Below are 15958 nucleotides of genomic sequence, written 5' to 3'. Positions count from 1 at the left end.
GCTCCAGCACAATGTCATTTGACAGGAACAATGATTTGATGCAGTTAACTTCATGTGACAAGCTCTCGACCTCAAACAGCATTGTGCCTTCGCCTCAACATTCAACTAGCAGAATTATTTCTTCACTGCAACATTCAATGTGCAATCTTGATCTTTGGTTTCGCTCCAAAGGGAGTTCATCCAATCAAGATGCCGCTATAGACGTCAGTGATTTTTCAGGACCACCTACTTTTCAATCAACTGGAATGTCCTGTGAAAATTTGGACTATTCCCTCACATCAGATGTTTCCAGGACATCTGGCTCTTCCCAAACTTCGGTAAGTTCAATACAACAGAAATTCTGTGTACAAGATATAATTATTAATCAATGGGATCATAATTATGGATCATCTATCATGATTATCTGATTATATCTTAATCAACAAATGGAGCACCCTAATTGAATGATCGTAATAAGTAGCCTCATATTATATTTAATTTGTTATGGGTGTGACTCATCTTGGGCAAATTTTGAAGTTCTGATTTTAAAACTGACTGTAATGTGCTTAACTGAATATTAAAGCTTCAGTAAAGTTCCTCTCTTTTCCTGTTATTAAACTGATGTAACTTGTCTGCATAATGCAAGGTATGCTGATTTTTACTTTATGAGAAATCCAATCATTTTGATTACAGGAAATACTCTATGGTTAGGAAATGGACTGTTGGTTTATCAGGTGGTAAGGACCTAATAGCCGTAATCAGAGCCTCAGGAAGAATTAGTCATGCACGGGGTCTCAATGTTCCTCGTTCGGGTATTGTTGGTGAGCAATTCATTGAGAAGATTCGTAGGGTAAGAGGTATGATTTAGCTAGTGGATCTGCATTTTTTTGGAATAATCCGTGTGAAGGAAATCTCGTTTCTTGCTATTTTAATCTTTTAAAAAGACATCCTTCAGAAACAACCGAAAGAAAAAAGGAAAAAAAAAAGCTTGTAAAATTGATGGCATAGTTAATAGTTCATGTTGACCCTTCTATTTCCCCTTTTTTTTTTTTTTTGCTTTTACTTTCCTTTACAAATTGTAAAGTTTACAACATGATGCAAACTGTAAGATCATCTCTAAATATTAAAATTAAAGCAGCGAGAATGTTTGGAAATTGGTTGGTTTCAAGATGGACCCACTTGGAACTTTTCTTAATCACATTTTGGTATTGGTTGTCACCGTTTATGCTTATTTTTAAGTTAGTATGGATATGGTTAGCTTTCGATATGATTTATCAAGTATTATAGGTTAAGAGTATTTTGATAATTTCAAAATTTTCTTGACGTGGAAGGTAAGGGCATCCATGGGTCATATATAGGTGAAGTTGTGTATTGGGTCATTCTTTATTCTTTCCATATTCTTTAGATGAGTTTTAAAAGTCAAAATTCTAGTCAAATTGAAAATATGTTTCAATTTATTGATGGATGATTTAGAAATCCTTCAGAAACCACAGCAATAAAATGTAATGACACATTAGTGTTGGTAATGAGGAAGAAGTGGCGGACTAAGGAAAGTGTGAAAAAATGTACGGTAGCATGGTGTTTTGCAGAGCAAGTATACAGTGGATGAAAGGATAGGCCATCATGTCATTGGCGCATCAAATGCACTAAACTGTTTTGAAGACCTTGAGACGTACTAAATGGGATAGGGGGTTGGTTTGCTCTGACGAATAAGGAGAAAGAAATACAAAGTGAGTTGTTTCAAATCCTAAACATGAATAATTTAAAAGATCAATTGTAGTTACAAAAGTGGCTGCTCTGATGCTGGATCCTAGTCATATTAGATCTCAAAGAATGATGCTCTAATTATCCATGGCCCCAAGGGAGCTGTGGGAAGAAAAACAACCCTTTTTTAACTGAGTACATTTAAATGAAGAAGTGGATTTGTAATTTGAAGAACTCTTATGGCTTTGTCTCTATGTTTTACTGCTAGCTGAGAAAAAGGGAAAGCAAAAGTAGAGAATAATCAACTGAATTAACGTACATAATTTGAAATACCCGATATATATTGGTATGTGGATATGCAAAATAATAATAATTAATAAATAAATAAAATTTGGAGATGGTCTATGAGGCTTATATGTGTGCCCTATGTAGGAACACAAAGCTTACATGGCATATGCTTGTGTTGATTAATGGGGAATTGCAATATAATTGAAATCTTGTATTCCATTGTTCATTTTTTAATTTTAGTTTCTGGCTTTTTGCGTAGTTTACGTGCACATCTTTTGTTTCTCTCCCTTGCGGTTTTTTTTGTTAACTCATCGTTAATATATCTTCCTTCTCTGGTCAATGCTGAGCTTTTTCTTCTTCTCCCAGAGTCAAAAAGATTCAAGGCTGTTGTCATTCGAATTGATAGTCCTGGAGGTGATGCTCTTGCGTCTGATTTGTAAGTGCTGCAGTGTTATTTTTTTACAGTAAGTTTAAATTGTGAATATACCATATGATGCTTGTTCCAATAAGAGGGCTTGTAAATTAATTCATCTATGAGAATGCTTATTACTTGGGAGTAATGATTTAGGGTATTTCAGTGCATTGGCTTGGAAATATTCCATGGGCTATATCAAGCCCACTCTTGAATCCCGTCATTAGACCTATATCAAGCATATTTTAATACTGTTCACTGCATCTATGATACACAAATAAGAACATAACCAACTTTTTTGTTGATAAAAAATAAATAAATAAATAATTACAAGAAATCCAGTGTGGATGGCTGGAGTTAAGTGAGCGCTGAAGTGGCCTTAGGAGGAGAGGGAGAGGGAGAGTGAGAGTGGTAGTAATAGAAATCTTGAGATGGTGAACTAGAACCCACAAGCTAGAAGGAGGCTTGCTTCCTTGGAGATGAAGGTAGAGGCTCACAATTTGTGGAGGGGTAAGGCTAAAGAATGACCAAATTTTTGGAGAGAAAACTAAACATCGTATTATTCCATAATAATCAAATATTATAAGGAGATTGATAAATAAATAAAACCCTAATAAAACCTTATAACACCCCCAAAGACTAAACTACTTTCAAGCTAAATAAATAAAGACAATCGTGACACCCCCTCAAAGTCATGATGCGACTTGAGGAAGCATCAAGAGTTTGTCCAAGATAAAACAAAGACACAGAACAGAGTGGGATTTTGTGAAAAAATCAGCCAACTGCATAGTGGAGGAGACAAGAGGCAAGACAAAGTCCGAAGTTGAAGATGATTGACACACGTAATGGTGGCAGTAAGGCTATGTTTGGGACATGAGCTTTTAGCAAAAAACCAAAAAGTAAGTACAAAAATCAACCCATTCTCTCTACTTTTTTTGCACATCTTTTCATAAAAAGTTAAAAAGCCACTAAAAAAGTCAATTCCAAACGAACCCTAAATCTCAACATAATCGGTGTGCTCTTGAAAAACAGAGTTGTGTGTCATTATCATCTTCATCTTATGTAAAGAACCCCCCCCCCTTATCTGCCATTGATAGCTCACTAAAGGCTGAGCTTCCATTGTTGTTGTTTTTGCCGAATAGTCCTATTTTAGTAGCTGCGAAATGATTATTTTGGTGTAAACTTCTACTAATTCCACTTCTTGAGAGCCTGAAATCAAAACCAAAGGTTAACTGGTGAAATTAAGTGCATATGTAATCAATATTTTTCCCCCACTGAAGTTAAAGAATCAATTGAGCATTCTATTGATGGGGTTGCATACACTACAGTCTGATCTTTGGTTGAAATAACCGGCCAACTAATGGTTTCAGACTGTCAGTTAACAGTTGCAGTGCCATTCTAAAAAACAAAAAAAAAAAAAACAGTTGCCGTGCCTTTCATAATCTGTGTGAACTTCCATGGACTAATTTCAGTTCTTGGGTGCTTGAAATCCAAACCAAAGTTGAAAAGTTAAAACTTGAAAGTAAATCCAGTTATACAAGCAAGTAAATAATGTAATTAACTCAATATGTTCCACCCGATATTTAAAAGGTTATCTTTTTTACAGGCCTTCAATACGTTGCAGACTGTTGTTTGAATAAACTCTTGGCTCAAATGAACTTGCTAGTGGCCTAGTGCCCATATTTCTTTTGCAGTCAACTTTCAGAATCAGTTTCCATTTATCTCTTCAGTTGAAGTAGATGTTTTGAAAAAGGAATAGATAAAGTAGGTTACCCATTAGGAGGAGGTTCACATTCATGCTGCTTTTGAGAGAGGCAGAGCCTAATGTGCTCTTATTGTTTGAAATGACGTTCAAAAACTTAATAATGTTATTCTTAGTATCTCTTAGTGCATTAGATATCATATTCTTGTGCTGAAGAATGTGAAAGAAATAATTATTCGGTTCTGCATTTTTTTATTAATATTTTGCAAATATCTTGCATACACAATATTGACATTAAAAGTGAAAGATACAACATGCCAAAAGAAACATCAAAACAATAATATCTGTAAACAAAAGATTTTTTCATAAAAGATATTTGGTTTCACAAGAAGGTTAAGTTTACTCAGCTAATTGGAATTTCAGACATAGTTCTTTCTTATGTTTAGTATAATTAATGTATGTTTATATCTCCATTCCTGGATTAATATTTTGTTCCTCATATAGCAGAGAGGTAAAATAGAAAGGAAAGAAAAAGAAATTGACTGATTGCCCTTGATTTTTATCTTATACAGAATGTGGAGGGAAATCAGACTCCTTGCTGCCTCAAAGCCTGTCATTGCATCAATGGCTGATGTGGCGGCTAGTGGAGGATACTATATGGCAATGGCTACAGGGGTTATAGTTGCAGAGGATCTTACATTAACAGGATCAATTGGTGTTGTGACAGGTGAACCTAGCAATTCACATTCTTATGGTTTCTTTGATATTGTTAGACACTATAGCATGCCACTAATCACAATTCTTCTTTTCGTTCCTCTTAATTTTAAAATTCAACTAATCGATGAATGGACGATGTCTCAAGGAAAAACATTTATTCCAAAAGGTTTTAAACATTAGAACCAGAACTCAATTGTTAATCAATAACAATTAATAGGATGGATGCCTTTAGTTGATATTCAGCAATTCCTCAAAGGGTGACATTTTTTTGTTGACATCTGTTCGGAGAACATAAAATGTTTCCAAAACAAACTGATACTTGATCAAACCTTATCCTGTTCTTTAATTGCCCTTGTTTGCCTATCAATGACAGAATGAGCAGCTGACTGAGAGACTTGACTCCAAATTTTATGCCTAGTCAACATGGCAGATAAATTTATAATAACTGTTCGGAGGCCTTTGATTATAGTTATGAATACAGTCAATGCTGCAGATCTAGTTATGTTCTATCTGCTGCATCATCACATGGCCGTCGTTCTTCCCATATCTTCACAAAATAATCAGAAAAGAGAACTTCACAATTTTATATGTAGCTATATAGTTACTAGTGTGCTTAAGGTGTGAGAGTCATTGTGTGGGCTAATTTTTCTTTCGATGAAGGAAGCCTATTTAGGTGATCTAGATTATAGCTATTGATGTTTTGATATTTGTGCTTGTAGGGAAGTTTAATTTAGGAAAACTATATGAAAAGATTGGCTTCAATAAAGAGATCTTATCAAGAGGAAGATATGCAGAGCTTACTGTAGCTGAACATCGACCATTCAGGTAAGATGCCTGATTGATTTGTTGAGGATACAGATGCTTGTATTTTTTGGAAACAAAAGAGGGAAGCATCGACTTGATGCAACGATCCCACATCCTCATCGAAATATGACATTAAAATTCCAATTGCTGTGTCTCTTAATGGTGTTTGTACTCACTTTTCTCGTTGTTGCTAAATACATCGCAGCCAACTACCCAAAACCAGGCCGCTTGCTTGAGCACGCTGGACTACTCTGTGGAGTTACCGCTTTCTTTGTGGCCATCACCGTCTCTTTCCCTCTCTGCCTTAAGCTCATTTCCTGGATGGTATATGTTCTTTCATTGCTTGTCATTTCCATTTGCAATTGCCACACTTTTACCTAATCCCCTTACTAGTAATCCCTGCATCAACAATCTCTTTACTAACTATCCTCTCACTAACAATCTCATCCAACCTAATCCGCCAAACAAACGTGGCTAAAAATTTTTAGTAGCTAAAAGAAAAACTCTCGACTAAAATTTTAGTGGCTAAAAATGTAGAACTTTAGGCGACTAAAAGTTTGGTCGCCGAAAATGGTCTAATTTAATTTAATGTCCAACCTTTTGGCGACTAAAATTTTAGTCGAAAATTGTATACATTTGGCGAGTAAAATAATTTTAGTCGCTAATTACCTTTAGCGACAATTCTTTGACGACGACTATTGCGACCAAATTATGTAGTTGCTAAAACCCTTTGGTGACTAAAAATTAACTTTTGGTGACCAAAAATTAAGTCGCCAAAAGTGAAAATTTTTGTAGTGTATGATTCATTAGTAAAAGTTATGACATTTTGTTAATCTTATTATGATTGTGGAGAAAAAAGTTGTCGTTATGATTTATTAATAAAAGTTATGACATTTTGTTAATGTTATTATGATTGTGGAGAAAAAAGTTGTGGTTATGATTCATTAGCAAAAGTTATGATTTGTACTACCAAAAGTTATGATTTGTCATGGTGAATCATAATAAAAAATGTTACGATTCAAATGTTATGATAATTGATTACAAATAACTATATTTGTTATGAGTTGTCATTATATTGTTATGATTTATAATGTCTTTGTTATGACACTTTGGTGAATATTATGACTTTGTTATGATTCATTGTAGTATTGTTATGATATTTGAAAAAAAGTTATAATTCTTTCTGTAACCTCCTACATGACCGGTTTAGCAGGTCATTTTTTATGATGTGGCACGATATGGACCATACAATAAGTGCATATCATATGCCATTTTATAAGGTGCACATTGTAGATTTTCCCTAAGAATAAACAGCTTTAAACCTATTCAAAAATATAAATTATAAGAAAAAATGGTTAAAAGGATTTAATGATTCATTATAACATATAGAAGTTTTTGAGGATAAATTTTTTCGTCTCAAAACGTGAAAATTTTATTATAAAAAACATTAGGGGACACACAAAATTAAAATTATTTTTATTAATTTTAGAACCTCATTAAGTTATAATTTAAACACACTGAATTCTCATCTCAAAAAAGTAATGATATAAAAATTTAAAAAAATTATGTAAAAAATGTATATAGAATGATATCATAGATTTGTAACCATTTATTTTAAAACAAAAGACACATTAAAGTAATTTATTATTTTAAAAATGTTGTTACTACATCATTCAAATGATTTTGTTTTGTAAAATTTGTGTTAACACTATAAAAAATAAAAAAATAAAATATAAATCATAACAATTAATGACCCCTGCCATGTGGTCGGGTGCCCCCTAGTTTTTTATCTATCCCTTACGATATAGGTGAAACTTAGGTTGGTGAACAAATCAAGTTATTTGAGTTTGGCTCATTAAAAAGTGTTTAAGGTCGACTTTTTATATAAATAAGTTAATTTAAAATATATTTTAAAATTTGTTAAATTATTAAATCTCTTGAACAACTTACTATTTGATTCGATAAATTTATATATATATATATATATATATATTATAAAAATTCAAACTACTCAAACTTGACTTGTGGTCATTTTGTTAAAAATTCGTTTGAGATCGGCTCGTTAAATAAATAAGTCAAACTTAAACAAATTTTAAAATTTATTAATTAAGTTTTTAAATTAAACTTAAACAACTTAATGGGTTGTTTGGAATGTCCAAAATAAGTGCACTTTTTGTCTTTTTGGACTAAAAAGTTGAGAAAAAAAATATAGATGTTTGGGTTAATTTTTTGACCTTTTATGAAAAAATGTGTAATAAAAAATTGTATAAAGAAATGTGTTAGAGTAGGTGGTGTAGTACACAGTATGAAATTGGCAGCCAGCCGGCATGGTATGACATGGGAAAATTGTCACGACCCCAAACCGCCCCTAGTAGTTTGGTGTCGTGATGGCCAGTAATCCGAGATTACCGAAGGCCAACTGTGTAAAATTCACACACAATCAGAGTACAATTACATGGGGCTAACAAGTACGGAAGCGATTTATACAACAGATTAGTCCATAAGAGCTGTGCATAAGTCAAATGAGATAGCAATCATAGGTTAGATGGGTTACAACTCGATTACAAATGTAACAAAGTACAAATTACATCTTTCATATTAACAAAAGGGCTTCACAAGCCGACATGAACAAAATACAAGAAATACGGCTAGAAGCAAAATCTTCAGAATTGTCGACATCCTCACTGCCGACATAACAAGTATACAAAACACGCATCTTGATCAAAAGGTTTCTCAAGCCGACGTATGCAACATACAAGTATTAGAAATTGAGAAGCATAATTTTCAAGACTGCTGACGTAATTACAGGTTAGACCGACATAATCAAAATCCAAAATAAGCTCCAGATTCACATCTAGGCGTCACCGCCTTCTTGCTCATCACCTACATATATATAGAGAGGGTGAGCTTGGATACTCAGTGAATGGTATAAGTAATAAAGGGGTTAAATGAATGATTCCCGAGGTCTTTCAAAACAATACATAATATATCTTTGTCAAAACCATACTTATCATAGCTTGTACAAAACATGAGATAAGTCTTGTTCATCAAACTTGATCTTACAAAACTCACACACTTGGCATACTTCAAATCTTATAACATAACCTCGGCATAACCTTGGTCCTTCAAAACTTACTTACTTACTTACAAGACCTACGCGGTAAACCGCCAGTGGCAAAACAAGACCAAGTAAAAAGGCCCATAGCCCTTTAACACTTGGGTGCTGCGCAAGTTTAGAGTCCTCCAGCACAAGGGACCTATGTTACAAGAGCCCGTAGCCCTTTAACACTTGGGTGCTACTCAAGCTTAGAGTCCTCCAGCACAAGGGACCTATGTTACAAGAGCCCGTAGCCCTTTAACACTTGGGTGCTGCTCAAGTTTAGAGTCCTCCAGCACAAGGGACTTTCCGAGAATGTCGTCAAAACAAAGCTTACTTGATACATTGCCATTCAAAACGAAGCTTATACTTGATACATAAAATAGGGATATCATTCATGCTTAACAAATACTTTTATCAAAACAAGGCAAAACTTTATCAAAACCTTAAGAACATAACTTTATTAAAAATACAACTCACCTAGTTCTTCAAACGTCGGGGTCAAGGCCAGCCCAAGTCCTACAACACATGGCAAAGTCTATTGAATGCACTACTCAAAACAAACATAGCTTACATGCAAATGACCTCGGCGTTCTACAAAAACTAAGTCAATCAAGTTGAAACACAGTTCCTTATCCTTGGAAAAACACGCTGGGCAACTACCAGGTCTAGGCCGAGGTCCCACACCCCCTTGCCGAGGTGCAGCCTTGATGGCCACATTCAAAAGTGAAGTCGGGAAAAAATCTGGGTTTCCCTCTTGATAAACATGAAGAACATGAACATGAGGAAGATGAATGAGAAGATCAAACTTGCTATACAAAAGCTGAGATTTCATGCCACAACTACGAAAACGTGGACCTGGGTATCCACACTCAAGGATCTTATCAAAACAAACACAAATGCATGAGCTTCGATGCAACTCTCGGATCAAACGAGGCTTTTCTTCAAAAACACATGAAAATCATTTTCTCTTTCTAAAACCAACTTTAAATCGATGAATGGTGTGTAAAATAGGTTTGATCGTGCAATGCAGTTAGATAATGAACAAGAACAACAAGAATAGGTTAAGATTCTAACCTCAAACCTCGAATCTAACGGCTCAAGCTCTAACGATCAAGCTTGGAAGTCACCCTCTCTAGCTCAAGCTTCTCCTTCTTCTTACTAGAGTTTCTCTCTCTAAAAGGCAAGACTGATACAAAATGATATGCTACACACGACAAACACTGACTTAGTCCCTCTGTCGGGACACGTGGCATCGACTGATTGCTCAACTCAAAAAGGTGACTGACTTGACAAGACAAGACCAAGACAAAGCGTACTCAGCAAGCTAGGCGGCACGAACACACCGGCAAGAACGACATCGGCTAAAAACAAGGCTCCGGAAATCAAGGGGCAAGGACATCGGCTTGGAAGGACAACACTTGACTAAACTGTGCCACACCCTGGCCTAGGTGTGCCACACCTCGGTCTAGGTCATACCATTCCAGGAACAAAATTACTCATGCAAGGATCAAGGATCTGGAACGCCTAGATACTAATATCTCGGCCCAGATGGTGCACATCTCGGCCTAGGCAACGCGCACCTCGGCCTAGATGGTGACATCTCGGCCAATATGCTAGGGCGAAGATGGAGGTCAACCAACGGGGTTCTAAGATAGTTCTAAGTGACAAAGGTCTCGAAGGTGCCTAGGCTTAAGACGACCTCGGCAACACATCAGGCAAGAACAAAGTATGCAAGCAATCATTCAAGCAAAACAAGACAAAATTTGCAAATGTAAATGTTAACACAAGATCGTCCATAAATGTATGCCAGTATGGCCAAGTCAAAATGAGAGTTGTTACAAAAATATTACCTCCTTTTCGAGCTTTGATTGGACAGTGTTGTTTGGCCTATGGGGGCCCACCACAGGTCCCTTTTTTCTAATCGAAACCGTTGAATATGTAAAACTCGTCGAGTACTATATGCTTGTAAAAAAATCATTTTGATTGGATATCGATAGCTATTTGATCGTATTAGTTTTTTTTGTCAACTGTTAACTATAACACCATCTAATTTTTATACAAAACTGATTGATCATGTAGTTCGCGATATTCGATAGACGTGATTTTTTACAAATATATAGTACTAGACGAGTTCTACATCTTGAACAGTTCGAATTATCAAAACGGGACCCATGGCGAGCCCCCACAGGCCCAAATTTACCATTGAAATTGATTGAAGGTACCCATGCAAATTTTTTTCCCTTTCCTTTCACTAAAGCTTGCCTAACGTGGCCTGACGTCACTTACATTGATGGAACAAAAAGTGGATTTGTATTTAATATTTATATATTAATTTTTTTTTATATTTTTTTGATAAATAATGATAACTTTTTAATTTTTTTTTGATAACTTTATAACTTTTTTACTTTTTTTCTCACTTGCCAAACTTAGTCTTAATTTGACTCAACTAATTTATTGCCCGAGTCACACGTTCTAATTAATTTCTCGTAATTGAGACAATTCACAACATAATAAATAAATAAATAAATCGAGTTTTAAAAACCATGGCTTTAAGATGAGCTTCTTCTTTCCAACAGTTTGTTTCCTTCTTATGTCAATTTCTACGTCAGCTTCACCAGGTCAATGGTTCATGCATGCAACCGAGAATGTGTCCAAAAATTTGCAATATATATACATACATTTTACATGAAGACAAATATAATAAAAAAATCTATAATTTTTTAGAACACGATCCTAAGATTAAATAGGTATATCAAAGTTGCCACTACTGCATGCCAAGGAAATGATTGATTATGCCAGTAATCTCCTTCCTTTGAAATTAAGAACCCGTTTAGAAAGTAATTTTTTGAATAATTTTTTGATTAAAATATGAGGTGAAAAAAAATTAATATTGACTTTTTAGTTTTTGAGATGGGAATTTGTGTCAAAATATTTAGATTGAGCTAAATCACCCTTATGTTTGGACGGGGCTATGAATTTGGACTACACGGTTGTGGCCGTGCAAAGAGGTTGCAATTGGTCAAACTACTTTCATGGTTTGACTGGGCAAACTCAGTAGTCTCTAGCTAGCAAGTCGTGTTAGGGTGGCGCATAGCATTGAATGCACGTCGAGCTGGGATAGCACGACGATTGTGCTATGTTTGGCGTGTGGAGTTTCTATAGCTTGAACAATGAATAGAGCAATCAGGTAGTTGGTTTGCATGGTTCTCGGTTAAAGAGTTGTGCCATTTCATATCAACACTAGTGGTGAGGGTGTGAAAGGATAAGCACTCTCTTTAGGAATGTGATTCCTAGGAGGACTCTATGAAGAAGAATTAGAGTCCTATTAGACTTCTACCATACAAAACTTATAAAAGCTCAAACCTAACCTAATATCAGGTACTAAAACTTTAGTTCTCGAATTCACAGGGTTTTTTCCCATATTGATCTTGAGTGCTAACTTAAGCGTCACAGGGGTTTTCCAGCACACATTCGCTGGTAAGCTCATGTTCTTGTGATTTTAGGTCTTACGACGACATTTAAAGGATCGCAAGTTTGATTACTAGGAATATACTAGCAGCGAATATTCTGTGTTTGTACAATTGGCGCCATCTGTGGGAATTTCATAGAACGAACCTTTAGATCAAGCTCCTTTCGACGAGTTTCAATGGTGAACAATGAAGATCCTCCGCTTTTCGCTATCAACAGCCAAACGCCAGAGGCCAACAAGAGGTGCGAAGATTTGCCTCTAGTCCCTCCCATGGCGGATATGGACACACAAATGAGGAACCCTCATAGGGATGCATGAGAAAAGTGTGCATTGAGCCCTTGACATTCTCGAAACCCAAATGGGCAAAGACAGCGAAGAACATCCGATACACAAGGCTTGGAGAACATAATTATGGAGTAGGACAAGATAATAAAGAAGATGACAGCAGACAAGGAGCTTCTGAAGCGCCAGGTGAGAGGAAAAGATATCGCTCGAGTAGAGACCCACGATAAGCGCACCCAATCCCGTCATTCTGGGGACCATAACAGACACACTATGCTTGTACTTTCTAATAGCAGAAGAAGCCACAGAATAAGTGATTCTTAATCAAGATCATTCAGATCCCGATTGCATCGTTCAGGGTCCGACAGGTCGAGGTCAGAGATATATTATTCTCAGGGGAGTAGTTATCGCCCTTCACATACTCATCGGGCTTCTTCTATCTATTTAGAATTGCCCAAATCAGAGGACTTGCGGAGTGTTTTAAATGAGAGGGCTTGAAGGAGCGAAGTTGTCCAGGTAAGCCATATGCACAGGATGCCAGCCTTGCAAAGGTTGACTCCTAAGATACATGGCAATGTTGAGGTGGCAATGCCAATGCTACACCTTTTATGAGCCAGTGGATAAAGTGTTGGCGAGATTACAAAATATGTCGTTCTCACCGGAGATTGAGAATGCACCACTTCTAGCATGGTTCAACCAACTGAAGTTTTTTTTTATCTACAACCGAAAGTCGAATCCTTACATGCACCTCAACCATTTTCGGCAAGTCATGGCTATTCACAGGAGGAATGATGCTTTGATATGCATTTTTGTTTTCATCGAGCTTAGGGGATTTAGGCTTGGCCTGGTTTGAGAAATTGCCTGAAGGCAGCATTGTTACTTAGGCGTAGCTTGTGGAATCATTTGTTACCATATTCAAAGCAAACACCAAAACGCCCAAGGAGGTTAATCACTTGCTGGCCGTTGACATGGGGCCCCAGGCGACTTTGAAGTCGTGCAATGACAGATATTGGGAGACATTCAATGAGATTGGCGAACGTCCTTCCAATATTGCTATTGCTCAATTCAAGTGCGGTCCACCAATCAGAAATAAATTACATGACTCGCTAACAATGATGCCTTCCCTGACCATGGAGGCTTTGATGGAAAGGGTCAACCAGCACATAAGGGCTGAAGAAGACATTGCCCATGCAGGGGCAAAGATTGGCACAGCTGTGGCGAACAAAAAAGCTTCAGCCAAAGTTAACATGGTTGTGAAGAATGGAAAGTAAAGTGGCAACTACAATAAGAACCGCAACAACAACCAGGCTAATCCACCTTTGAACAATGAAAAGGAAAAAATGAGAAAATTGAAAGTTCACACTACCATTACTACGGTATTCAAAAGGCCCATATACCATATTCTTAGCGAGATATGAAACGAGCCATATGTTCAGTGGTCGGCCAAGTTAAGTGAAGAGTAGAGAGGTTACGATGAAAAGTACCGTTACACTTATTATGATAAGAAGGGTCACCAAATTGAAGATTGTGTGTTGTTCAAGCAACACTTGGAAAAGTTGGTGGTGGTAGGACACTTAGATCACTACATTGAGGGTGGAGTAAGAGAAACCCCCCAAGATCAATGCCAAATGGAATACCACTTGACGCCTCTCCTTAAGGAGTTATCAATGTGATCCATGGGATTGTTGAGCTTGAGCGAGTTTCCAAGCTTAGAGGTATAATAAAGTAGGCTAAACATATGGGGAAGTACTCAATGTCCAACCGGCTTCCAAGAGAGGGAAGGAAGAAGAGAAAAATATGATCTCTTTCTCCGACAAGGATTTGGTAAGACTTTAGAATCCCCACAACGACGTACTAGAGGTAACTTTGTGTGTCAAGGATTTCGACATCAAGACCAGGGTAGCACAGTTGAGATTATATACTATGCTGCTTTCAAGTAACTCAAGTTAGATGACAAAGACCTTGCACCTACTATGTCTCTTTTGGTCGACTTTAGCTCAATGCTGGAATAGTAGTTGGTAAGATCATACTACCAGTCCAAGTGGGGTCAGTAGTCAAACAAGTGGAGTTCTGGGTGTTGAAGGTCCTATCCACTTATAACCTTATTCTAGGGAGAGCATAGTTGCACGTCATGTGAGTCGTGGCTTCCATGTACCACCAAGTGGTTCTATTTGCCAATACACAAGGAGAGAAGTCTTGGGAGATCAGATTATATCAAAGTTTTTTTACCGTATATGACAACCAAGCAGCCAAAGGATTTATTCAGATGATAAAAGAATTAGAGGACACAAAGGTACTTGAAGATGTTGGCAATAAGGCCGAGGAGAAGGTCGTCGAAGAACTTGTGGAAGTCAAGATAGATGAGAATGATCCTGAAAAGTTCTTTTTGCTGGGTTCATTCCTATCTAGTAATGAAAGGAAGAAAATTTTGGACTTTCCGATGTCCAACATAGAGGTGTTTGCTTGGATGCCTTATAATATGTCTGACATTGATCCAAGCTTCATCTGTCATCAACTTAATGTCTTCCCACATGCTAGACCGGTCATTCAAAGAACTCACAAATCTACATTACACCATACTGAGATAGTGATTGAAGAAGTAGGGAACTTGTTGGAAGCTGGGGCAATCAAAGAAGTACATTACCTCAAGTGGATTTCAAACGTTGTTGTAGCACCAAAGAAAAATGCAAATGGCATGTTTACGTCGATTACAAAATGGTCAACATTCCTAAAGGATACCTTTCCATTGTTAAGGATTGACCAGATGATGGATTCTACTTTAGGTTATAACTGCCTTAGCTTTTTGAATGTATATCGTGGATATCATCAGATTGCTATGTACAAGCCAGACCAAGAGATTACCTCTTTCACAACTCTAAGGGGATTGTATTGTTACAATGTGATGCCCTTTAACTTGAAGAATGTTGGGGCAACCTTTCACAAGATGATCACCAAAATGTTTGCTCCTTTGCTCGACAAGACAATAGAGGCATATATTGATGACATGCTAATCAAAAGTAAGAATAAATCCAATCATCTTAATAACTTAGCTGAGATGTTCAAAATTTTGAAGACTCATAAGCTGCGATTGAATGCATCCAATTGCACATTTTGTATGGGATCGGGTAAATTTCTAGGCTTCTTGGTGACCAACCATGGAATAGAAGTAGATACTTCACAAATTAAAGCAATTCAGGAGTTGTAGAGACCAAATACTCCAAAAGAAGTGCAACATCCAGCGGGATTGATAGCTGCACTAAACAAATTTATAAGCTAGTCTTTAGATCGTTGCAGACTATTCTTCCAGGTGTTGAAATCAAATTTCAGCTGGAATGAAGAGTGTGACCATGCTCTGGAAGAATTAAAACAATATTTTTCCTCACCTCCACTCTTAGTGACCTCATTGCCTAGGGAAAAATGTTATTTTCACCTTGTGGTTTTTTAGTATGCTGTCAGCGTAGTGCTTGGTCGTGTAAAGGGAATACATTATTTGCCAATTTT

At 36.6% G+C, this 15958-nt stretch overlaps 1 protein-coding gene across 1 annotated transcript; it reads left to right on the top strand.

The window, feature by feature from the left end:
* Positions 1-516: 516 nt before the first annotated feature.
* On the top strand, positions 517-5631 carry LOC145819727 (serine protease SPPA, chloroplastic-like). The gene is made up of 4 exons (XM_082913615.1): positions 517-836; positions 2338-2407; positions 4658-4812; positions 5522-5631. The coding sequence occupies exons 1-4, from the start codon at positions 683-685 to the stop codon at positions 5629-5631; spliced, it is 489 nt and encodes a 162-aa protein (XP_082769741.1). The 5' UTR covers positions 517-682.
* Positions 5632-15958: the final 10327 nt, after the last annotated feature.

Source organism: Camellia sinensis, chromosome 2 (genome assembly GCF_055761805.1).
Source record: "Camellia sinensis isolate YWXY chromosome 2, ASM5576180v1, whole genome shotgun sequence".
Lineage (NCBI taxonomy): Eukaryota > Viridiplantae > Streptophyta > Magnoliopsida > Ericales > Theaceae > Camellia > Camellia sinensis.
The sequence above is the reverse complement of the archived record's forward strand: the minus strand, read 5'-3'. Positions and strand labels throughout refer to the sequence as shown.